At 45.6% G+C, this 25004-nt stretch overlaps 1 protein-coding gene across 1 annotated transcript in view; it reads right to left on the bottom strand.

Moving 5' to 3' along the window:
• Window positions 1–25004, bottom strand: part of URB1 (URB1 ribosome biogenesis homolog) — an 81912-nt gene that overhangs the window by 11799 nt on the left and 45109 nt on the right. The window contains exons 22-32 of the mRNA XM_019017757.3: window positions 24078–24933; window positions 22492–22693; window positions 21689–21875; window positions 18577–18635; window positions 15828–16021; window positions 14524–14634; window positions 14214–14277; window positions 11283–11454; window positions 10437–10539; window positions 2422–2582; window positions 1684–1795 (exon numbers count right to left, since the gene is read on the bottom strand). Of these exons, the coding sequence (XP_018873302.2) occupies window positions 1684–1795; window positions 2422–2582; window positions 10437–10539; window positions 11283–11454; window positions 14214–14277; window positions 14524–14634; window positions 15828–16021; window positions 18577–18635; window positions 21689–21875; window positions 22492–22693; window positions 24078–24933 (2221 nt within the window). The remainder of the gene's footprint in view (window positions 1–1683; window positions 1796–2421; window positions 2583–10436; window positions 10540–11282; window positions 11455–14213; window positions 14278–14523; window positions 14635–15827; window positions 16022–18576; window positions 18636–21688; window positions 21876–22491; window positions 22694–24077; window positions 24934–25004) is intronic.

Here is a 25004-nt window from a genome sequence, read left to right on the forward strand (position 1 = left end):
ATGTTGAGTCCTTCAGGGACCTCGCACCCTCCACCTCCCCAGCTACCGTCCTACAGCACAGGCTTCAAACCAGCCGGTGGGAAGGGTGGGACTTGGTCACACATCCCACAGATCAGGGCTGACACCACACCCACCCGCTGCACCTGCCTCTAGCTTCTCACTGAAAGGAACCGTCACAGCGGGGGAGGCTCAGACACTACTCAGTGCCTCTGGAATGCAGCAACGCAGAGGGCAAGGGACACCCTAGCTCCTGCTACCTCCTATCCTTGGATCACCAATGAGTCTACCCCATGACCATGCTGCCCTGCACACGCTCCACCCCGACATGAGCACCGGTGTGGGACACAGCCACACCCAGGACCAAAACCATCATGGTCTCTGCCAATTATTTTCTTCCCCTTCCAAATCTCCAAGGCAAGTAAATCCATGGAATAAAATGAAATGGGAGCAGATGAAAATGAGATCTGAATTCTAATAGCAACTTGACTGTGAACTAACTGTGGGGCCTTGACAAGCTATCTACCCTTGGGAGCCTCAGTTAGTGAGTATGGGGGATACAGGTGGAAACAGCACCCTGTGGTCCCTGATGGTACCAACTTTCTATGATTTTTCTCTCAATAACCAAAAAAAGTCTTAGAATGAGTTAACTTCTAGTCACACTATCTTAGCAGTGGTACCCCCATTCCTGTAACAAAAAGGAGCCTTGTTCTAACAGCGTGGATTACACATGTGCAGTACTCACATACCAAAAGCTTTGTAGCTAAGGACCCGTGAGCCTAAGCATGAATCAATGATTAATAATGGCGGTGATGGTGACGGCAGCTATCACTGATGAGTTTTTACTGTGCCAGGCACTTACATGTGTGTTAGTGTGCGTGATCTAGGCCAGGCGTGGTGGCTCACACCTGTAATCCCAGCACTTTGGGAGGCTGAAGCAGGAGGATCGCTTGAGCCCAGGAGTTTGAGACCAGCCTGGGCAACATAATGAAACTCTGTCTCTACAAAAAATTAGCCAGGCGTGGTGGCATTCGCTGTAGTCCCATCTACTTGGGAGGCTGAGGTGAGAGATTACCTGAGCCTGGGAGGTCGAGGTTGCAGTGAGCCGAGATCATGCCACTGCACTCTAGCCTGGGTGACAGTGCCAGACCGTGTCTCCAAAAAACAAAAAAAGTGTGTGATCCTCATCACCCTCACAGCAATACTAGAGGCAGTGGGTCCGATCATCACCCCATCTTAGAGGAGGAAATGGGCATGGGGAAGTCCAGGACCGTCTGGCTGTGTCCACGCTTTCAGCCCCTGGGTTCCAATCCCTATGATGTGATTGGCCCACATTTTAACTTCAGTTTTATTTGCTCTCACCACAGTTTCCTATAACTACAAGCGAATATGAATATATACTCTTTCCCTCCATTATAAATACTGTTCTGCACTTTGCTTTGCCATCTACTTTTTTCTGGATTTCACCCCCCAGGGGTCCATGACGAGCTTCCTCATAGCCATCACCTATTTACTGTCCAGAGCTGATGGGGACTTCGGTGACTCCTCATCTTCCACGATCATGAGCACGGTGTGGCCTTGAACACAGATGTGTGACCCACTATACCTGTGGGACTAATCCCTAGAAGTAGACTTGCTCAGCTTCAGCTTTTCAATTTCCCCTCAACCTAATTATGTCAGTGGTACCTGGTTTCAAAATCTGCAGGGCTGCTTTGGCAATGAAGAGAGCCAAGGTAAAAGTGAGTCTCATGTCCTGAGTTCGAATCCCATTCCGGACTACATCCAACAGGTAAAGTAGCTTGAAAACAGAACAGAAAAGGAAAATGTAAGATGAGCGTGTTCAGAGCTATGGTCAGTCCTCTCTGGTGCAGCCGAACCAGGGCTCGGCAGGGTGTGCCTGCTTCTCATATCCCAGGGGCCACTGAAGACGAAGCTCACAGGAGCAAACACACTACTTGCCAGCATCTCCGGAACGCTTTTCGTTTTTATTTTAGGAGTCAGTCAGGTGCACAACAGCAGAGAGAAGTCTGGCACCATGCCCTGAAAATCTAATCTGCTCTTGTTCCTCCAGCACCATGGGGTACAGGTTTCTAAGGTTCAGTGTGTCATGGATAATAGCCACCTTAACCACTGAGTTTAGACCAAAGAAATACTCAGTAGAAGTCATATCATTTTGTCTACACACAACACAAGAAAGCCTGTAAGGAGAAACCTTTCTCAACCTCCACGGGGGGTTGTGGATCAAACGCGACCTCCGGGATCACCTCCTAAGGGAAAAGACTTTTGCTCTTCAGCAGAGATCTCCCGGCAACATGCCACCTCCGTGTTCCCTAGTAAATCCTTCTACCAAACCGGGTGGACAGCCAGCTCTCTGAAGTCCGCCAGGCCCACCCCCACAGTAGGATGTACGCTCTTCCTACTTACCTGGGACTGCTCTTGGAACCGTGCGCCCTCCAAGTGCGAGTAGTAGGCCGCCAGGACATGGTAGGCTATGGCTCGCATCTGGGGGTCATAGCTGCTTAGGGCTGTGACAGTTAGGCCCAGAGCATTTGAATCCAAAAATTTTCGACAATCCACCACAAACTCTGCAGGAAATGAAATACAGCATGAAACACACACAATATGATTTTATTATTCTTGTTAACCTGGAGAATTAAATTTCCTCTTGTGTCTTACCAATAGCTACATGTGCCAAGCACAAGGAATGCAAGTCTCTCTCCAACTCCTCCTAACTTCTGCTGAATTTAGACAAAAAAACCTCTTCCTTTATGTGGCAATAATGACCATACCTTCAGTTTCTAAAATGCTCATACATCCCAACCAGGATAATTTCATTATTTCTCATAAACACCCAATAAGTCAGGATATTGGAGGTGATACTGAGACCCACTGCGGAGACCCCAGCATGCCAGAGGCCTGGGGAACACAACTGGTAATCAGCAGAGAAAATCAGTCCCCAGCTTCCACCTTGCTCAGCCCTCCACCGCGGGCGCCTGTCTATAAGCATCACCGAGGAAAGCACACACAGCAGTGAAAGCAGGAAAAGGCAGCTGATGCCAACCAGCCCGACAAAGGACTCACTCACACCCACTCTGCAACCCTAGCTCTTCCTTCAAATAAACAACACAAGTCTCACAGAAAAGTGGCTCATCAAGCTTAAGCAAAAGCTACGGTCCAGAGACCCTGTTGGCTGGTATCCATTTGCCATTTGTGAGGCCGAGAGAAGCTGACAATCACTAGAGGAGAGGAGAAGACTCACAGAGAGAGGGAGAAGGTCAGACACATGAGGGGATGCGCCTTACCACAACCTAGAGGGCTCTTCACTAACGAAACTGAGGACACCTTCCCACTCCTTAATAAAAACCCAGGCTATTCTACAAGATAAATACTGTCAAGAAGAACCTTAGAATAGGAATTAATTATTAATGATTAAACTGATCATGATAATTATCCACAATGATGTTCTCAAGATAGAGTGACCAGTGGCCTAATTGGGAACCAAACACAAGCCAACTGAAATGACTACTCCAAATGAGTAATCATGGAATATACCATCAATAAGAGACAGTCCATTGATGACATTTTTAAAAGTTAAAGGAAGATAAAGCATTTTAAGCAGGGACACAGAAGATACAAAAACCCAAAACCAAGCTTCTAGAGATGAAAACTAAAATATCTGAGCTGAAAAATGCATTGGACGGTGAAATGGTTTGGATTTGTGGCCCTACCCAAATCTCATGTTGAATTATAAACCCCCATGTTGGAGGTGGGGACTCCGGTGGGAGGTGATTGGATCTCGGGGCAGATTTCCCCTTGCTGTTCTCATGCTAGTGAGTTCTCACAAGAGCTGGTTGTTTAGAAGCGTGTGGCACTGCCCCACTTCCTCCTGCTCTGGCATGTAAGATGTGCCTGCTTTCCCTTTGCCTTCTACCATAATTGAAAGTTTCCTGAGGCCTCCCCAGCCATGCTTCCTACACAGACTATGAAACCATGAGTCAATTAAACCTCTTTTCTTGATCAATTATCCAGTCTCGGGTTCTTTATACCAGTGCAAGAATGGACCAATAGAGATGGGATTATCAGTGATTAGACACTAGACCAAAAAGGATTAGCGAACTTAAGACAGCAATAGAAACTATCCAAGCTGAAACACAGAGAGGAAAAATATGAACAGAACATCAGTGTCCTGTGGGAATGTGTAATAGGGGGTCCCTGAAAAAAATCCGAAGAAATAATGGCCAAAACTTTTTGAAATCTGACCAAAAAAAACTATAAACCTAGACAGCCAAGAAACTCAAAACATAAAACATTAAGAATATCATGCAAGTGTCATCACAAATAAAGCATATATATTTATATATAAAAGAAAATCACACCAAAGCACATTGTGATCAAATTGTTTGACACCAGTGATTTAAAAAAAATCTTAAGAGCAGCCACATGACATACAGAAGAATGAAGATAAGAATGGCAGATTTCTTGTCAGAAATAACTCAATTCAGAAACCAGAGGAGCAACTTCTTTAAAGTACTGTAAGAAAAAAAACTGTCAACCTTGAATTTTATACCCCATCAAAATCTTTCAAAAGTTAAGACTTTTTTCAGACACAAAAAAGCTAAAACAATTGGTCACCAGTAGACTTGAACAATAAGAATTCTTAAAGGAAGTATTTTAGGAAGAAGAAAAATGATACCAGATAGAAATCTAGATCTACACAAAGGAATGGTAACAATATGGCAAATATCAAATATTTACACTTCTTTTAAAAATAATGACAATTTGAAGCAAAAACAACACTATATGGTAGGGTTTATAGCATACTGAAGTGTAATGCATGACAAGAATAGCAGAAAAGCCAGAAGGGAGGAAATGGATCTATACTGTTACAAGGTCCTTATACTATACATGAAGTGGTATCATCTCACTTGAAGATAAACTATAATAGATTGAAGATGTGTACTATAAACCCTAAAGCAACCAGTAAAAATACGCATGCATGCACTCATACACATACAAAAGTTGCAGGTAAAAGTCAACAAGAGATAAAATAGAGTCAGATCAATAATCACATTAAATATAAATGATGTATACACTCCAAAATAAAAGGCAGAGATGGTCAGATTAGATAAAAAGCAGAACCTAGGTACATGCTGCCTTCAAGAAACCCATTTTCAATATCAAGACATAGACTAAAAGTGAAAGGATGAAAAGAGCATAGTCAGATGACTCTTGGGCATAGCAGTTTAGGAACAAAATTTTCTAATTCTCTTATCTCTACTTTTTTAAAGCCAGAGTCTCCTTTGTCGCCCAGGCTGGAGTGCAGTGGCACAATCTTGGCTCACTGTAACCTCCGCCTTACGGGTGCAAGCGATTCTTGTGCCTCAGCCTCCTGAGTAGCTAGGACTACAGGCATGTGCCACCATGCCCAGCTAATTTTCTTATTTTTAGTAGAGACGGGGTTTCACCATGTTGGCCAGGCTGGTTTCAAACTCCTGGCCTCAAGTGATCAGCTCGCCTTGGCCTCCCAAAGTGCTGGGATTACAGGAATGAGTCACCGTGCCCAGCCTAATTTTCTTATTTCTCACAAGTGACTGTTTTTGATAAGAGGGGAAAAGAAATCCAAAAGCTTTAAAAGCACCAAACTAGATACAATTATATTGTTTTACAAAAGATGGAAGAAATGTGTTTAAGAGACACCTACATAAGTACATAACAAATATAGGTAAATGGAATACATTTGGGAAAGAGAAAAGTCTAAACATTTAGTTTATACTCACTAAAAGCAGCCAATACTCAGCTGGCTGGGATATTTTTAGTAATCACTGACATTCTAAGACAAATGGATTTTCCACGTGTCCATGAGGAAAAGTCAGTTTCCTGTTTTGTGCTCATCTCTGCTACTCTATGAAAATCTTGGCTTTGTAACACTTATGGAAAAGAGCCGCCCTCAGAATGCTGAAAACATAATAGGCTATTTAAAAATAATTATAAATGCCATTCTCTTTGTTTCAAGAACCTCATGAATAGCAACGTGGCCTTAACAGACCTTCAGATCAAAATGGCTTAACCAGGACAGTTATCAAGGATTAAAATTAAAGCTGCCCCAGAACTGGGTGTAATGGCTCACCCAGCCTCCCAAGGTGCTGTAATCCCCCAGCAACTTGGGAGGCTGAGATGGGAGGATTACTTGGGGCCAGGAGTTCCCCTGGCAACATAGAGAGATACAGTCTCTACCAAAAAAAAAAAAAAAAAATTAGCTAGGCATGGTGGTGCACATTTGCAGTCCTAGCTACTCAGGAGGCTGAGGCAGGAGGATGGCTTGAACAGGAGTTTGGGTATACAGTGAGCCATGATCATGCCCCTGCACTCCAACCTAGGTGACAGAGTGAGACCCCCACTCTTAAAAAAAATGTGCCCCAGTATTAGTGGGCTTCAGTAGCAGTGTAACTGCTGTTGGAGCATCAGAAATCTTCCTTACACCTCTTTTTACATAATATCCCCCAGAGGCACCCCAATGGGCTAGACTCATCACAGTGAGAAGAGTCAGAGGAGCCTGCATGCTCTGGTCATCTAGTGATGAGGCTCAGAGAATTGCAAATGGGGCTTCCTGTTCTGGCTGCCTTGTGGCATGTGTGAATTATGAGCTGTAGATTTCAGCCCAGTTCTGTTGAGGACAAGAGTTCGCTGTGGAAAAAGCATTTGTCACTGCCATTGCTAACAGCCTTGGCTGGCCCTGTTTCTTGGCCAAGGACTCAAAGAAGGGAAGGAATAAGGTTAAGAAAATAGGTTCCCATTTCCAGCAAAGGGCTGAAAACGGAGCAGTGGGACTGTAATTACTCTCAAGACTGGCAGCCACATATAAAAATTAATTGGATGCTCAATTTAGGATTGCAGTTAGTTTAGCAATACCTGGACCCAGATGCCACCGCAGGAAGTAAAAACATACAGTTGAGAACTTCTGCTACACTCTGCATAGCTGAATCTCACAAATGTAACATGGGATAGATGCAGCTTGGCAGCAAAGATTACATCATATGTATCGCCATTTACACGAAGTTCAAATACAGGATGCTGGCCCCTTCTAGGGAGGAAGGGGCTTGAGGAGCTGCTTACTGTTCTATGCCCTGATCTCACTGGTGGTGTCACCACTACTGACTTTTCTATGTGTCACACTTCAACTATTTTAGTGCCAGGAATTTGCCTCTTCCAATGAATGAGTGTGCTTCCTTTCAGCAGTCAATGAAATCTGTTTAAAAACCAGGCCTCCATCTTTCATTCGGGATGACAAGATGCTCAGAGCAACATCTAAGAAATGTACTTTTTGGGGAGTTTTTTTTTTTTTTTTTTGGGTATATCCATTTCCCTCTCCACCTGTATGCCTTTTGAAATGTTCTACTTTGATATGAATTTTTCGTGTAAATTTTTGACTATTGCAATTCCTTTTCAAATTGGGATAGGCAAGCTCTGCAAATTTTTCTACCTGTATTAAACCAATAAAACTTAAATAGTCGTATTTGGAAATTTAAGGTAAGGAAACTGGTACCTGGTACATTTTCCTAATTTGAAAGACCATTTACTAATGACAGCTCTTCAAAAAAGTCCTCCCAGACCAAGGGAAAAAAAAAAAAAAAAAAAAGCACAGTACTCAAGATTTCATGAAAATTAACATCCTGATTTTGCTATTAAACTTTTTCCAAGCCTTTTTCTCCTGAAAGCTCTATTTGTTATAATTCACTAAAGTTAAAATGTCCAGTAGTTTTGCATTTTTTTAGAGTATGGAAACTTTATTTCCATGTTTGATGAGTAACAGATTTAGCAGCACCACTGAGGCACAGGGGAAATCAGAAGAGCTTCCTGGCCACAGACTAGGAGATCTGCTGCAGTTAGCCTGCTGCTTAAAATCGCCATCGGGGCAATTAAGATATCCATTTGCTATTACGTAATCTGACATTTGTATGAAATGCCCCCTGCTCTCTTGCAAACAAAATCCAGCTTCAGCAACAGAGCACAGTGCTCACCATGGGGAGCTAGAGCCAACACAAAGGCCTATTGATGGGAAGATCTCTATGAAATCCTAGCCTCTTTGATCTTTTTAAAAGGGATACAAAGGGCACTGATAGAGGATTGGCAAATCTATTCAGAAGTAGGAGCATTTGTTGAGAAAATAAAATTTCAAGTTTAAAAAGGAGGAAAACAGGATGAATAGTGGAACAATGTCTCCCCAGTGCACCTAAATCTCCCCAGTTGTGAAGTCTGGGAGTCCATTCAGGGATCACGCGAACCAGCACAGAAGCAAAATGTGTGCCGCCACGCCCCCAGCACACCCCACTGGAATCTCAAGCTGGACCTAGGAAAACATGAGGAACTGCAACAGTTCTCCCTCTAGAATGAGGAAACTGTGGCCAGAGGTAGGGCAGGAAGTGCATTTTCCCTGTATACCCTTCATCACCTGCTGAATTTCAAACTGTAAATGTATTACCTAATGTTAAAAATTAATGAACTTAGACTTCCCAATTCTGGCAAGATGGAGTAGACATGCTTTTTCCTATTCTTCCTATCAAGTAGAACTAAAAATACTGAGCATCATATGTAGAACAAATATAAGATGATTCTGGAAGGTAGAAAGAAAGCAGACCAGTCAGAGACCTTGAGACCCAAAGAACAAGGAGTGCGTTCCTGGGTTGTCTTCTTGCCTCATTTGTCCTAGACTTAGAACTCAAGTCAGCAACCTGGAAACATCGACAGGCTCTCACACACACAAAGGCCGGAACAAAAGCCTGTTCTCTCTAACAAAAAAGAATGGAAAAAGGGCTGCCTAGCAAGACAGAAAACTGTGAGCCAATAGCAGCGATACTTCAGCCAAACACTTCACTGTGCCCCACTCCCAGCCACACCAGCAAAGGTGGAGCCTAGACTCCCACCCCTGCCAGGCTGGAAGGAGGAGCCCCAAATCCCCTGTTGGGGTGGCATGAGAGAAGGCCAAGTAGGGAGGCAGGATGTTCCTCTCCTGGGCAGTAACAGTACACTCCTCCTGCCCCCACTGGGGTGTCAGAGGAAGCCTAGCAGAGGGTAAGGACTTTCAGCATGCCCAGCAGTGACTGGGCAGCCCCCCACTTCTACCTGTCCCCGCCAGGAAAGACCTGCAGAGGCCCAGTGAGCAGCTGGGACCCCCATCTCAACCAACAGTCACAAGCGGGACAGATGGACTTTTCAACACTCAGAGGCTGTAACAACTGACAACAACAGGTGAAGCAGTATGAATCCAGACCCAGACATCACACCTCACAGAAAAGTGAGCTCAAAACAGATCACGGGCTTAAATTTAAAGAGTAAAACTAGAAACTTTTAGATAGAAACATAAGAAAAATTCCTTAGGATCTAGGGGTAGACAGAGTTCTTAGATGCCAAGAGCATGATCCGTAAAAGGAAAAACTGACCAAATGGGCTTCATCAAAATTAAAAGCTTTTGCTCTGTGAAAGAGCCTGTTAAAAGGATTAAAAGATAAGCTATGGATTGTTAGATATTTGCAAACCACAAATCCTTCCAAGGACTAGTATCTGGAATATGTAAAGAACACTCAAAACTCAATAGTTAAAAAAAGAAAGACAAAAAAAAAAAAATCCCCAAACTCAAGTTAAAAAAACAAAAGAAAAAAAAGAAAAAAAAATCCCCAAACTCAAGTTAAAAAAACAAAAGACAAAAAAAAAAACAAAACCCCAAACTCAATAGTTAAAAAAACAAAAAACAAAAAATCCCATTAGAAAATGGGCAAAAGACATTACAGACCTTTCACCAAAGAGGATGTGCAGATAGCAAATAAGCCACAGGATGTTCAACATCATTAGCCATTAGAAAAATGCAAATTCAAGCCACAATGAGCTATCCCTGCACACTGTCAGAATGCCCCCAACCAAGAGACCTGACCAGCCTGGGAAGATCAATCTCAGTGTTTCTCAATGTGCGTTACATGGAAGTGTTTCTTTCTCTCCCCACAACCCATTCACCCACAAGGACTCCCACTCTGAGGCTACTAGACACAAAACTTCCTTTACTTAAGCCAAGAAAAAGGCAACCTCAGCAGGCTGACCCATTATCAGGACTAAAATCTCTCATTTCTGTTGGTATTTGACCAGTAACTAATAAAAATGCAGAAAATGTTCATCATTAGGAATTAGGAAAACATCAAAGACACTTGGACATTCCCAGATTTTAAAATTACAATTTTTTTTTTAAATCACTGTATGTTCAAAATACTAACTGTGACTTTGCTGAAAATCACTGGAATGAACAGATGAGGATGGCTGAAGATCCTTTAAGAATTATTTCCAAGATTCAGGTCCTCCCTCATGTGGTAATTATGGCAATAATTACCATAATCAACCTGACCTCTGAGAAGTCATGCATAGCAAGCCCTGACCCAAGAGAAGACTGCAGTTACCTGGCCTGGTCAGCTCACTGAAGAGCTGAAGGAGAAAGCAGGGGTCATAGAGGCCATCAAGATCCACCCTGCTTTTGTCTTTGAATATCAGCTCCTGTGTGTCCTGAAAGAGCCAAAATCAACAAAAACGTGTGATTCAACCTCACAAAGGTAATACAGGTTGAGTATCCCTTATCTGAAACACCTGGGATCAGAAATGTTTCAGATTTTGGAATATTTGCATGCATAATGAGATATCTTGGGGATGGGAGCCAAGTTTAAACACACAAATCATTTATGTTTCATATGCACATAATATACATAGCCTGCAGGTAACTTTATACAGGAATTTAAGATAATTTTGTGCATGAAAGAAAGTCTCTGTACACTGAACCTCAGGAAAGCAAAGGCGTCTCTATCTCATGTTAGTGCTCAAAAAGCTTCAAATTTTGGAACATTTCTGATTTGGGATTTTCAGATTAGAGATTCTCAACCTGTATGGCATAACTGTTTACCCTCTACTGCCAGAGCCCAAATTATTTTGAATATTTAAGGGCATAAAGCAAAGTGCTTGTGTAAAAAGCAGTGCTTGTACATGAAATGATAGGATCCTTGGGATGTGCTGCAACATAATCTCCTTGGGGGCAGGGGAACAGAGTGGTATAAACAGAACAAGCGTGGCCAGTGCAGATCACTGTTGCAGCTGGGTGGTGGGCTTATGAGGGTCTGGTCTCTATACGTTTATATATGATAAGATTCTTACTTAATAAAAAGGTAAATAACAAGAAAAACGAAGCTGAGGGTGCAGATGGAGCCCCTGAGGCTGGGGTGAAGGGGTGAGTAGGGACAGAACAGCAGCAGCCCAACCTCGGGGGGCAGCAGCCTCCGGTTCTGGGGGAAGTGCAGGATGGTCTGCATCATCCGGTCCCGGTCCAGCAGGCGAAGGATGTCCCCGACACTCGGCTGCTGCCACAGTGACCTGCCCAGGCTCCGGCATGTCTTGTGATGCTCCACGGCCGCTGGGCCCCACAGCAGCACCCTAGAGCCAGAAAAGGGAAAAGAGACTGGTCACAGAGCCCCCCGGGAACAGAATTAATCATGATAACAACAACAGGTAGCAGTTGTCAGGCTGCCAGTTCACACCAGGTGCTGCTCTGAGCATGCGACGTGTTACATCACTCAATCCCATCACAGCTTACGAAGTGGGTGGTGGTGATGGTGAGGCTGAGGGTGGGTGACAGTGTCAGTGATGACGACAGAAGCTGGTGTCTACTCAGCTGGCCCTATTCTAAGCCCTTCATGTAGATCAATTCACTCAATCGCCACAACAGCTCCATCAGGTGGGTACTATTATTATCCCCCTTGTGCAAATGGGGGAAAGAGGTGGGGAGAGGATTAAGCAAGTTGCTCAGCTGCTCACCTGCTCAGATGGTATGTTGCAGGGCTGGGATTCAAACTCAGGAAGTCTGGCTCCTGAGTCCATGCTAGACCATAGCGGCAGAATTCTGATCTCTCACTGCTCACATGTGGCCACGAGTGAACCAGGTCTGCCTACACAAGCCTTTCGGCTAAGCCCACCATGTGTGTGCTATGGACAACCTTCACACCTCAACCGCCACCGCAGCTGTCAGAGGCCACCTTGCCTTCCTTCCTCCTAGAAAATGACTCCAGCCTAGCACTTCCCCCAACTCTCCTCCTCCCTCCCCCATCCACTGCCCTGCTGCTGCCCCGCTGCTGCCAGGCCACTCCCCAGAGCCCAGCTGTGACGAGGAATGCTTCCCTGCTGTCTCCCAGATGGAATGGAAATGCTTCCATCTGGTACTTTCACCCTCCACTGCCAATCCACGTGGCCTTCCCATTGCCTGTTTCCCTGCACACATCCAATGACCCCGATAAGCCGGGCTACTCACCCTTTCCCCAAATGTCCTGAGTTTCCACTCCTGCATGCTGTTTCCTCCTCCTGCTGCCCCAGGCCCCTCTGCCCACCTCACCTCAATTAAATCCCTCTGACTCGCCAAATGCCAACCCTGGCACGAATCGGTCTTGAGCACACAGGGCCTGGCTCTTGGTGCTCCTGTAAGAGCTGGTTTATATCGCGGGGCGTGAGTCAGCTGCCACTTTAAAAATGTCTAAATTTCTCACAGTCTGTTACCCTCAGCAGACGGGAAGACTGTATCTCATTCCTGTAGGTTTTCCTGAGAGCACCAAGCCCAGCGCCTCCAGGCAATCAAGGAACATTATCTATAGAGCTAAATACTTCTAAACAAAATTCTTCTAAATACAGGTTCGCTTCTGTGCAAGTCGACAACAGTCACTAATGTCAGAAAAGGAAAGAATCATCCTTTCAGGAATGCTTGCTGTTCACCCCAGTTTCTGGCAGGCAGAGAGCCCATGCGCCAGGCACACCCGGCAGACTGCCCATCACTGACCGGCGGGAGAGCCGCCACGTAGCGTCCAGGATCCCCAGCTCAGCTCCCCGAGCTCAGGCCTGCTCCCTCATCTAAGGACGAGATGTTTATTTTGTTTGCAGAAATGCTCTGTGCCCCTTACAGCCACAGTGCCAGTGAGCGGCACATCCTTGATTCGCTCTTCCCCGGGAGCTGAAACTAGACTCCCTTCACAGCCAGCCCTGTCCTGTGACTCCCTGGGCAGCCTCGCTTGGCGTTCTCTGCTGTGTTAGAGGTCATTCTGCAGAAATGGGTAGCTGGAACAATGCTGCACTGTGATAAAACCCGCCTCCGACTTGCTCTCCCCTCTTCCTCACATAAGAAGGGCTATTCTACTCCAGAAAGGACATAACTGACATAGCACCAGCTCCGACGTCAAAAGAGCGAGGCTGCCGCAGGAGAAAGGAAAAGAGCTTCTATGCAAGCCCTGGGCATTCTTAAGAGACAGAAAAAAATGTTTTCATTTCCTTTTTCTTTCTTTTTTTTTGTGGGGTGGGGAGGGTTGGGAGATAGCTTCTGGGCTGATACAGCTCTAATCTTTAAACAAAGTACTTTGATGTGGAAATTGTTTTCTCCTCCCTGCAAGCTCTCCTGAACAATCTTCCTTGGCCCAGTCAGCCTGCCTCCTGGCTGAACACACACACACACACGTACATACTGAGCAGATGTTCCAGTGCTAGTCCCAAATGGCAAGGAGAAAAGAAGACTCTAGGGCAGCAAAGAGGATCCAAAAGTGCATTCTATCAATGGCACATTTGATCAAGCGCCTGCTTAGGTGCGGCACTTGTAAAGGTGAGGCAGGGCCCACAGGGAAAGGTGTCACACTCAGCCCTGCAGGTCCAAAGCCCATCTGACCAAAAGACTGGGAGCCCAGGAAAGACAGACATGCACACCCACACCCACCTACATACACGCACGCACACACAGACACAACCATGCATGCACACACAGACAAAAAAAAGAGATTTTATGTACAGTTGAGCCCCCTGACACTTCCCCTGAAATCCCTATGGCATAAGTCAATCTACCTAAAGGCATGAGCAGAAAAGTTTTCAGAAAAATCAACCAAATGACACCCCAGTCCAGCTGACAGTGCACAACAGGGGCAATTCCAGACAGACAGGCACCCATCAGTCAGCTGCAGTGGCCCTGCCCAGATGCCTTATGGCATAAGGCCAAGCTTCCCCAGAGCACCCTATGCAGAAGCCAGTGTGAGTCAGGGGAGTGCTGCCTGCCTCACTGTTTCCCTGAGAACCAAAATGGAATGAGAGAAAATCTCGAGTCTGGAGCTCACTGTGTGGAGAGCAGGCTGTGACCTCAAGGCCTAGTCTACCTCTAGCCCAACACTCACCTGAAGTTGATGAGGCTGAGCTTGTTCTGCTCATATGCTCGAAGCAGAAGTAAAATCTTCTGATCTACAAGTCAAAGCAGGATCGGTTTAGGAAGATGAACCCCTGACACCCTCCTGCTGCTTCCACCACCTGCCCTCATACCCTCCCTGCTCAAATGGCCCGGTCCTCATATCTTCGCCCTGCTCGCACCGCCTGGTCTCACTGTCTCCTCCTGCTCATATCCCTCCAGCTCTCATTCCCTATCCCTGCTCACACCCCCGGCCCTCACTCCCTCCCCCTGCTCACACTACCCAGCCCTCACACCCTCACCTAGGACGCTGAGAGTGGCGCCATAGGCCCCGAGAAGCACTGCAAAGTGGCTGCTCTCACAGACAGAGGGGCACATCTCCACCACCGTCAGCATCAGGTCCACCAGCGCTTCTGCAAGAAAACAACCCTGAAACACATGGCATGGTGGGGCAGACACACTGAATACCAGAAGAGGAGAGAGCCTTCCAGGCAACATTGAAATGCTGGAAATCTCCTCCTCTGAATAATACTGGTGTTTGGACTGCCATCTAATCCCTTCCCCGCTTATTTTTTTGTTATTATTATTTTCTTTTCTTTTTTTCTTTTTTTTTTTTGAGATGAGGTCGTGCTATGTTGCCCAGGCTGAACTCCTTAGCTCAAGCAATCCTCCTTGGCATCCCAAAGTACTGGGATCAGAGGCATGAGCCACCGCGCCCAGCCCCCCACGTATTTTTCAGTTAAGACATCTCCACAGTCACCTTTCTTCCTAGGCCTTTGACAAGGCTGAATTCAGTCCCTGCGCATTCCCCCTCCCAAATGTTAAGCCAATACAGATTTTCAATCCAGGCATGTTTTCCCCATGACTGTGCTACCAAAGCCTCTACTCTGTCTACTCTTGCCTGAATTGAATGGCGGAGCCCTTTTAGTTTTTCTACTACCCATACCAGTGATGTGGCTAATGGCTATCTTCGACTTATTAATAGCAGTTTATTACAGTCTGACCCTGTGGTGATTGCTAATACTTCCGGGTGTGAATTTTATCTGTCTAAACAGAGCGTGGCGTCAGGAGGGCAGGAACCCTCGGATTATCTTCTCTGACATCCGACCTGTGAGCGCTAAAGTGAATCCTTACTGAATTAGGGATGGAGCCTAAACTTAGGCTTTTGAAGTTCTTTACCACTGAACTGTCAATGGGCAAGTTCCAACCGTTTTCCCTTGATAAAAGTTTCAATCTTCCCAAGCAGAAATTTCATGCAACTAATCAATTTCTCTCAGGTTAGACACCCACACTTTTTTCCCACGCGTGACTTCCCCTCGATCCCAGATTTTAACATGAGCCCATGATAACGGCACTAAGATCTCAAACACAACTTCTGTAAGCCAGTTAAGGCCTTGAAAACAGGTTTGTATTTGCTGTTTGACCACAAGTCAGAGGAGACATTTCTTCACCCTGGATTTGACAGAAATAAAACATTCCGACACTGTCTTGGCAATGCTTCCTTAGCTCCGAGAGCCGGAGGGAGATGAGCCTCAGTGCAGCCAGTGTAAGGAAATCAGGAGATAAAATCTGGATATGGAATGGAAGGGTTGGGGTGAGGGGTCACCTTTTACTTGGCTGTCCGGGCTCTCCTCTCCGTCAGACGTCAGTAGAGTCGGCAGAAACAGCGAGTGCTGCATGAGCATCATGTGGACCACCGGGAGCTGGATGAGCTTCGTGCGCACGGAGCTTTCTGGGCTGTACAGGAGCTGTACGGCGGTGAGGAGCGTCTTTAAAAATGTGTGGTCCTGGTACCGAAATCTAGGCAGCGAGAGTCAAAGGGAAAAAAGCTTTGCTAAAAGGAAAATTTACTTTACAGGAAACAATAAAGATTCTTTTTCTCAGTATTTTATTTATTTATTTATTTTTGAGATGGAGTCTCATTCATTCTATTGCCCAGGCTGGAGTACAGTGGTGCAATCTCAGCTCACTGCAGCCTCTGCCTCCCAAGTGCAAGTGATTCTCCTGCCTCAGCCTCCGGAGTAACTGGGATTAAAGGCATGCACCACCACGCCTGGCTAATTTTGTATTTTTAGTAGAGACGTGACTTCACCGTGTTGGCCAGGTTGGGCTTGAATTCCTGACCTCAGGTGAGCTGCCCACCTCGGCCTCCCAAAGTGCAGGGATTACAGGCGTGAGCCACTGCGCCCGGCCATTTTCTCAGTATTTTATTAAGAAAATGTTCAAACAACACCAAGTTGAGAATTTTGCAGCAAATACCCTATACCCACCATCCAGGCTCTACTACTGACATGGCACTGCATAGCTCTATCACAGTCTTGTCTGTCCACTGACACAGGGAGCACTTCTCAAAACAAGGGAGGGATGCGTGCATTTATTTTCTTTTTTTTTTCTTTTTTTTTTTTTTGAGACGGAGTCTCGCTCTGTCGCCTAGGCTGGAGTGCAGTGGCGCGATCTTGGCTCACTGCAAGCTCCGCCTCCCGGGTTCACGCCATTCTCTGCCTCAGCCTTCAGAGTAGCTGGGACTATAGGCGCCCACCACCACGCCTGGCTAATTTTTTCATATTTTTAGTAGAGACGGGGTTTCACTGTGTTAGCCAGGATGGTCTCGATCTCCTGACCTCGTGATCCGCCCGCCCCAGCCTCCCAAAGTGCTGGAATTACAGGCGTGAGCCACCGAGCCCAGCCCAGTGCATTTGTTTTCTTTATGACTCAAACACCAAACGAACTTCCTGCTTAGTGGAAACGCCAGGAGGCATGAGAACAGCTGCGCCTGAGAAAGAGGCAACTTAGTGCCTCCCAGGTCACCTTGCCCGGCCTCCCTCCTTCCTCACTCTCCTCTATTCAGAACTTCCATCAAATGGTTCAGAAGCCTTCTATGTCCTAAATCCCTTCAAAACCCACTAAGGAAAGGAAAGCAACATGCTCTAAAGAAAGTGTTTTTCAGTCCTATACGAATAACTTTAACCTAAGATGGAAAGAAATATCATAATTCTGTGATGGTAACCTATAGTTGTCATTAACCTGGCACCCACTCTCACTTCCCTCTCTCCTCTTGTGTGAAATACTTTTCTCTGTTTCAAGTTCATGGGATGGTCAGGGAAATGAAAATAACGCATGACTATCTGATTGCCCCAAACTGAAGAGCTGGAATGTATCAAGGGTCAGGAAGGATGTTAAGGGAAAATGAACGCTGACACACACTGTTGGGAGTGCAAATTCGCTGGCCGGGCACAGTGGCTTACGCCTGTAATCCCAGCACTTTGGGAGGCCGAGGCAGGTGGATTACCTGAGGTCAGGAGTTCGAGACCAGCCTGCCCAACATGGTGAAACCACGTCTCTACTAAAAATACAAAAAATTAGCTGAGCATGGTGGTGCGTGCCTGTGGACTTAGCTACTTGGGAGGCCGAGGCAGGAGAATCACTTGAACCTGGGAGACAGATGCTGCAGTAAGCCGAGATCACACCATTGTACTCCAGTCTGGGCAACAAGAGCAAAACTCTGTCTCAAAAACAAAAACAAAAAATTTGCTCAACAACTTTGGAGAGCAGTTTGAGCATCTAGAACTGAAGATGCACTCACACTAAAAGCTAGTAAGTCCCCAATCCACCCCAAGAGATATGATAGAGACTGTAAGACTATAATGGGAGAGAATGAGAGAATGAGACAGAGAAAAACAGAGAGGGAGGGAGAGAGAGATGTGATGTAAAGGGGAGAATAGGGAGAACAGCCTAGACATTTGTCAGTAGAGGACTGGCTGAGTAATCTGGAATACAGTCAAAAGACCGAATATTCTACAGCAGTAAAAATGAATGACTTAGATCTACAAGTATCAGTACGGGTAAATTAGAAACATCTCAGTGAACAAAAGGATGTATAAAGAAAGATACATTAAAAAAAAAAGAATGATACATTAGTGTAAAATGTTAAACACGCTAAATAATACTGTTTAACAACATACTAACACTCAGTGTACGAAAATACAAAATAAGATACTGACGAGACAAAGCAGAACCTCAGAAGAGTGTTGACCTTTGGTTACAGAGGGATGAGAAAGAAACAGGACAAACACAGAAAACTGTCAGCATGTATTAAATGTGGGAGCTACTATTATTCTCTGCACATTTCTGTATTTCTTTAAATAGTTCTTTTAAAAGACTGCTTCTCTCATCATCAGAAGCACCCTGTGTCAAGAGGCAAATCATTTAACTTCTCCAACTTCTATCTCTAAAAACGAGGTGACATCGGCTCCACCGCGTGGATTATGCTAATAACAAGCTATAAAAGAGGCTTTGCATGATGAACGACATTCACACCTTTACCGAAGGGCACCAAGAAAATAAAATCAACTTACTTGAGTCCCTTCTTCACGAATTTCTGCCAGTCACCAGGATCAACTTCATTAAGTGCATGCTATGAATAAAATAAGTAAGAAAAACACATGAAACATCTCAGTCTACAAAATACTAAAAGGTCCCAGCTGCAGAGTCTTCAGAAAGGCATCTGCCTCCATGGCCTGACTACCTCCTCTGTAAAACCCATGATCAAAGGGTTGAAAAGAGGAGTGCCGGTGTCCCCTTCTGCTCTGACACTTGTGATTCAACCCAGCAGCTGCTCTGTTCTGGACTCTTTGTGCAATGATTATTATTTTTTTTAATAGAATAGGCATACAAATTTATTAATGTGCATGGGAAAAATCACTGAGCAGTTACTCTTGTTTGCACAATTCTTGACAAGCATGTGATAGCTCAAACTTACAGGGGCAGAGAGCAGAACCAAGATTAATCTTAAAACAAAAACTAAAATGCAGAATATGAAATTACACTTAGAGCACTTAGAGCCATGTAATATGAAATTACACTTAGGGCCATTCAGTAAATATGAAACACAGTCATCCAAACAATCCACAAGAGCATGAAGGTTTTGGATTTTTTTTTTAACTTAAAAAAATTGTTTGGTTATTTCTGCTAGTAGCTCTGACATTTTATCAGCATAATTGTGTTTATCAAATAGTCAAAGGAAATTTCCTGAGTAGTCCTGTTATTTTTTTCCTTTGTCTATCATTTCAAATAGCACTAATAGATTTGTAATTAGCCTTTTATTAAATAGCCAATGAAAACCACTAGTGTGACACCTTTACCCAGCCTCCAGGACACAGGGTTGGATGACATGAAGAGGTCTGTGGAACTGGATGATCAATGCTGGCTCCAGAGAGACCAGCTACAGGCCGTTGTGTGTGCAGGCTGCTGCCTCCCGCCAGGCTGGCTGTGCAGTGGAGGCCACAGTTCCAGAAATCACAAGGAAATCCAAGGAGATCTTGGACCCCTCAGCTGAGGTATATCTCACACTCGTGACTTTTTTTTTTCTTTTTTAAAAGAGATTGGGTCTTGCTAGGTTGCCAAGGCTGGAGTGCAATGGTGCAATGGCTATTCATAGGCGCAATCCCACTACTGATCAGCACAGGAGTTTTGACCTGTTCTGTTTCCAACCTAGGCCAGTTCACTTCTCCTTAGGTAACCTGGTGGTCTCCTGCTCCAGGAAGTCACCATACTGATGCCAAACTTAGTGTGGAAACCTGATGGGAATAGCCCGGAACCTCTGGGCTCAAGCGATCCTCCTGCCTCAGCCTCCAGAGCAGCTGGAATTACAGGCGCGTGCCACCATGCCTGGCTTATCACATTTTTATATACATGTTCTCTTTCCCCCAGCATTTCCTGCAACTGGACATAAATGGCCAAGTGTGCAAAAATGGACCATGCAAAGATGTTTGTCACAGCATTCTTTATCATAATAAAAAACTGGAAAACCACCCACAGCTCCAGTATCACACAACTGCGTGATACATGATGGTACGTTTACCCATCTACCACTGACCACTAACAAAGTCACAGCAGGTCCACAGTCATCGGGTGGGAAAAAAAATCTCTAAATATGGTATTATGCTAAAAACAAACAAAAAACCAGGCTACACACAGCATGCATAATATCCTATTAATATATAAAATTATACATAATTTTATCACACACACGCAGATATATAACAAGGTTTCTAGAGGGAAATTCATCAAACTTATAATGAGATAGACTCTGGGTAGTGGGAGTTTTTTTTTGTTTTCTTCTCTATTTTTTGCAGTGTGAATACTTGCAATGAGTATGTCTTTTAGCCCTATGATCACAAAAACCAGTAATTCCAAATTTTATGAGTGGTAGAGGAGGGTGGACATCATACAGTAGAATTCTACTCAGCAACAAAAAGTAAAAAACTACTCATTCCCGCCACATGGATGAATCTGGAAAGCATCACTGAACTTAAAGAAGTGAAACCCATCACAGTTGACACACTACATGATTATACTGCACAGTTCCAAGTACACAAAGGTCTCAAACAGGCAAAACAAACTCAGGGTTACAGAAATCAAAAGAGTGGTTGCTTTGGAGGGAAGGGGATTTTGAGAAGATGCACAAGAAACTTTCTGGGATGATGAAAATCTTCTTGGATAGGAATGTGGGGTACACAGATACATGAAGTACACATATTTCTGTATATTTCAAAATATGTAAACTTACTTCAATTAAAAGAAAAGGCAGGTAAGGAGGGAGGCAACCCTCTAAAAGATCCCAGTCTGTCATTCCATCATCAAGCCACCCACTGGATGGAGAGGAATAATGGCCAAATATCTCTAAATTTTGTGAAAACTATAAACCTACAGACCAAGAAGCTCACTGAACCCAAAGTACAAGAAACTTGAATAAACTACCCTGAAGTGTATCATTATCAAACTGCTTTAAACCATGTCAAAAAAAATCCTAAAATCAGTCAGAGAAAAAAGACACAACACACAGAGAAACAAAGACAAGAAAGGCAGGTTTCTTACTGGAAGCAAAGCAGGCCAGAAAACAGAAAAGCAACAAGTTTGAAATACTTAAAGGAGGAAAAAACTATCAACATAGAATTTTATACCCAGTGAAACTTTCCAACTTGTTTTATAAGGCCAGCATTACTTAATCCTTAAGACCAAAGACATTGCAGGAAAATAAAATTACAAATATCCCTCATGGACGCAGATGCAAAAATTCTTAACGAAATATTAACAAATCAAACAATATATAAAAATAACACATCAAAATCAAGCAGGCTTATCCCAGGAATGCAAGGTTGGTTTAACATTCAAAAATTTGTTAATATAATTCATCTTATTGGTAGACTAATCAAAAAACAAGACATTATATAACATCTTGAAATGGAAAAAAGCATTTGACAAAATCCAACATCCATTTCTGATAAAAGATGGTTCATCAATTCTGGGGTTATCCAGTATCTGCCACTCTGCCCCAGACACAGCCCCTCTCATTTCCTACAGGGCCATATTCATGCCACCTGGCTTGAAATGCATCTATAGCTTGGTTTGTCTAGCATACTCTTTCCCACAGAAATTTAATCTGGATCTCTAAGAGAAGACACTTACCAACAATGCATTTAATCTAAGCAGCATTTCCTTCTCCTGATTCTGAGTATTATCATCATCTTGCTGTCCACCACTGAAAGACACGATCAGCCACTTCACACAGGACTCCAAAAGGGTCCTTCTCCAGGCACACAGCTCTTCTGCTGACCCTTCCAGAGCTGCTGAAATGGAGTCAGCCACGATCCACCTGCAGCAGGAGATGAGAGTCAGAGACAGAGAGCAGGTTTAAATCCTTCTGACTTTACGTATAATCCAGCATCACAAAGAGCCATATGGGATAGATGCTGAGTCCTGCTCCCCACACTACCCACTCACAGGAATCACAGGCTTCCCTGGACTCTTACTCAAATGCAAAGATATACCAAAATTTTTACAAGCAAGGGAAATACTATTAGTACACCAGGAAAAGGACACGTATGTCTAGACTTTTTCTAAATCAGCGTTTCTCAACCTCAGTGCTACTGACATTATGGGACAGATAATTCTACCCTTTAGAAGCCAGAAGCAACACCCTCTCATCCTAGTTGTGACAATAAAAGATGTCAGACATTGTCAATCGTCCCCTGGGAGAAAATCACCCCCAGCTGAGATCCATGGCTCTCAGGGAACCCGACCCAGCCATCTACTTGTGGAGATGTACAAGCTCCAGGCAGGATGGCTGGAAGTAGAGTTCTCATAGGAACTGCCTGATCACAGATTGGGCACAACAGTAATGCAGCAGTTTTTCAATGACTTACTCCATGAATTAAAAAAAAAGTGACACCGAGAGTAGAACATCCTGCAACCATCCTGAGCCTTCATACCTCTTGTGACTGCTTGGGGTGTGAAGCAAGCTGGGCAGGCGGTCCATGAGTACACTGAGATCCTTGGCTCGTGCAAATGGGACCAGCTGCGCCAGGATCTCCTGGTACGGCCCAGATGCTGGGGGACTGTGAGTGCTAAGAAGCCTGCTCTGTAGCTGCCTCCACAGGGTCTTCCTCAAGACAGGAATGACAGCGGAAGACACTAGGGCAGAGATACAAAGGAGAAGTTATCACACCCAATGGTGGGCTGGAGCCAGCTTGGACCGGCTCATAGGTACTGGCTGCTGTATTTTAGGTATCCTGTGACCCTGGTGATGCCACACTGGTGGCCTGAAATTGGTCACAGCAGGAGTACTGACACCATGGAAACTGGCACACCTGTCTCCTTCAAGGGTCCTCCCCTATCTCATCAGTCAACACTCTCAATGGATACTCTTCAACACAGGGGGCCCTGGCTATAGCCGCTATTTCTAAGCTCATGATGAGACCATGAGTGCCAAGGTTCTCAATTCATATGGGATTCATTCTTCAAAGCCATGGAATAGGGAGGGTAGCTGCTATGGTTTGGATGTCTGTCCCCTCCAAATCTCATGTTGAAATGTGATCTCCAGTGTTGGAGGTGGGGTCTAATGGGAGGTGTTTGGGTCATGGAGGCAGGTCCCTCATGAATGGCTTGGTGCAGTCTTTGTGGTAGAGTGAATGAGTTCTGGCTCACCCTATTAGTTCCCAGAGTGCCAGGTATTAAAAAGCCTGCTACCTCCTGTGCCTCTTGCTTCCCCTCTGGCCGTGTGATCTCTGCAGAGCTGGCTCTGCTTTTTCTTCCACCATGAGTGGAAGCAGCCTGAGGCCCTCACAAGAAGCAGACGCTAGCTCCTTGCTTCCTGTACAGCCTGCAGACGCATGGGCCAAATAAGCCTCTTTTCTTTATAAATCACTCAGCCTCAGGTCTTCTGTTATACCAATGTTAAATGGACTATGACTAGAAGACTCCTAGTTGCAGGGCACTGTCTTACTTTTTAAAACCTCTGTCATCAATGATAGGAAGTTATGCAAAACAGAGGCAAAGTGGTGAGTAAAAATCACCCATGCATTCAACAAAAGGGAATTACATTAAATTTGGGGTAATCGAAAAGTGCCTCAGCTCTGAAACCCAGTGAGTGGAGACAGAAGAGAGAGCTGAACCCAGGCTGCCTTGACTCAACATCAACTCATCAACATCTCCCCAGAGGTCAGGGAACCCTGGGACATGGGATGGATTGGCACCCAAGAACTCCTTCAACGTAACAGGACAGCCCTAAATAACCCCCGCTACTGTACCCAACTCCCGCCAGCTTCATGTGGGGGAACTCAGACCTGATGGGGCACAATGGGCTGTGCCTCAAGCCACAAAGTAGGGAGACTGAAGGGAGACAGGGTACTGGGGAGAATTACTCCATCTTTCTCCATCTTCAGAGTTGTGTCAGACACTGGAAACTAACCCACATCCCAGAACCTGAATTTCTAGGGTTTAAAAATGGCCATGCAGTTCCCCTTTTTAGCCCGTGCAACTTAAGACCCCAGCTGCCCAAAGCTAGCCTTTCCCTTACCTCCTGCTGGGCGTGTGAAGTGGCTCTGTGTCCTGCACTGGAGGTACACATGGATGAGGGGGAGGAAGTCGTCCAGGTCCCCCTGGAGGCCGAGCCCTGGGCCAGCCTGCAGGCACCACTGCTCGAACCGCAGCAGGTGGGTGCAGCTCTCCTGGAGGAGCAGGGCAGCGATGCCGAGGCCCGCCTGTGTGCGCCGGGCCAGGCAGTAGTCAAGCAGATCAGCCCCGACTGCGGGGGCCAGCACAGGGTCTCTCTGCAGAGTGTGGAGGAGCACCGTGTCCAGCTCGTCCACTGCTAGCATGGGCAGCAGAGCCCCCAGGCCTCTCACATACTCGGAGGACCACAAGAGCTCACCACTCTGCAGCTGATCCTGGGGGCTGCAGGTCAGCAGCTGCACCAGGGTCTTTCCAAGAGCATTCAGGTGTCTTTCTTTCCCGGGGGATTTCGTGGGTTGCTGGGTCACCAGGTGTGTCTCAGGCAGGCTCAGCAAGGCCAGGGTGACCTCACGGAGCTGGGCACCCTCCATGTATGGATGCAGCTCCTGCAGGGCCTCCAGCTGCGGCGGGGTCTTTGGTGGTGATGTGGCCGGGCCCGCCCTCCTGTTCTGAAGTTCCTTCAGCACACTCTGGGTGATGGCCTCTGAGTACCTGGCCAGAAGGCCCAGCTGCCCAATGTTCCGGAGGATCGGGGCACTTGCTGCCAGCAGCTGAAGGACCCCTGCACTAAAGTGGGTGGCCAGGAGCTTCACGAGGACAGGGCTGAGCGTATGCGGCGGGAGGGCCTGCTGCTCCAGGGCCAGGAACCAGCCCTCCAGGGTGGGGTGCCTGAGGATGGCCACAAGCACCTCCTCCAGCATCTGAAAGGCAGTGACGAGGCACAGACGTCACATAGAGCACAGGGCTAAGACAGGGGCGGCAGCTGCCACGC

Source organism: Gorilla gorilla, chromosome 22 (assembly GCF_029281585.2).
Source record: "Gorilla gorilla gorilla isolate KB3781 chromosome 22, NHGRI_mGorGor1-v2.1_pri, whole genome shotgun sequence".
NCBI lineage: Eukaryota > Metazoa > Chordata > Mammalia > Primates > Hominidae > Gorilla > Gorilla gorilla.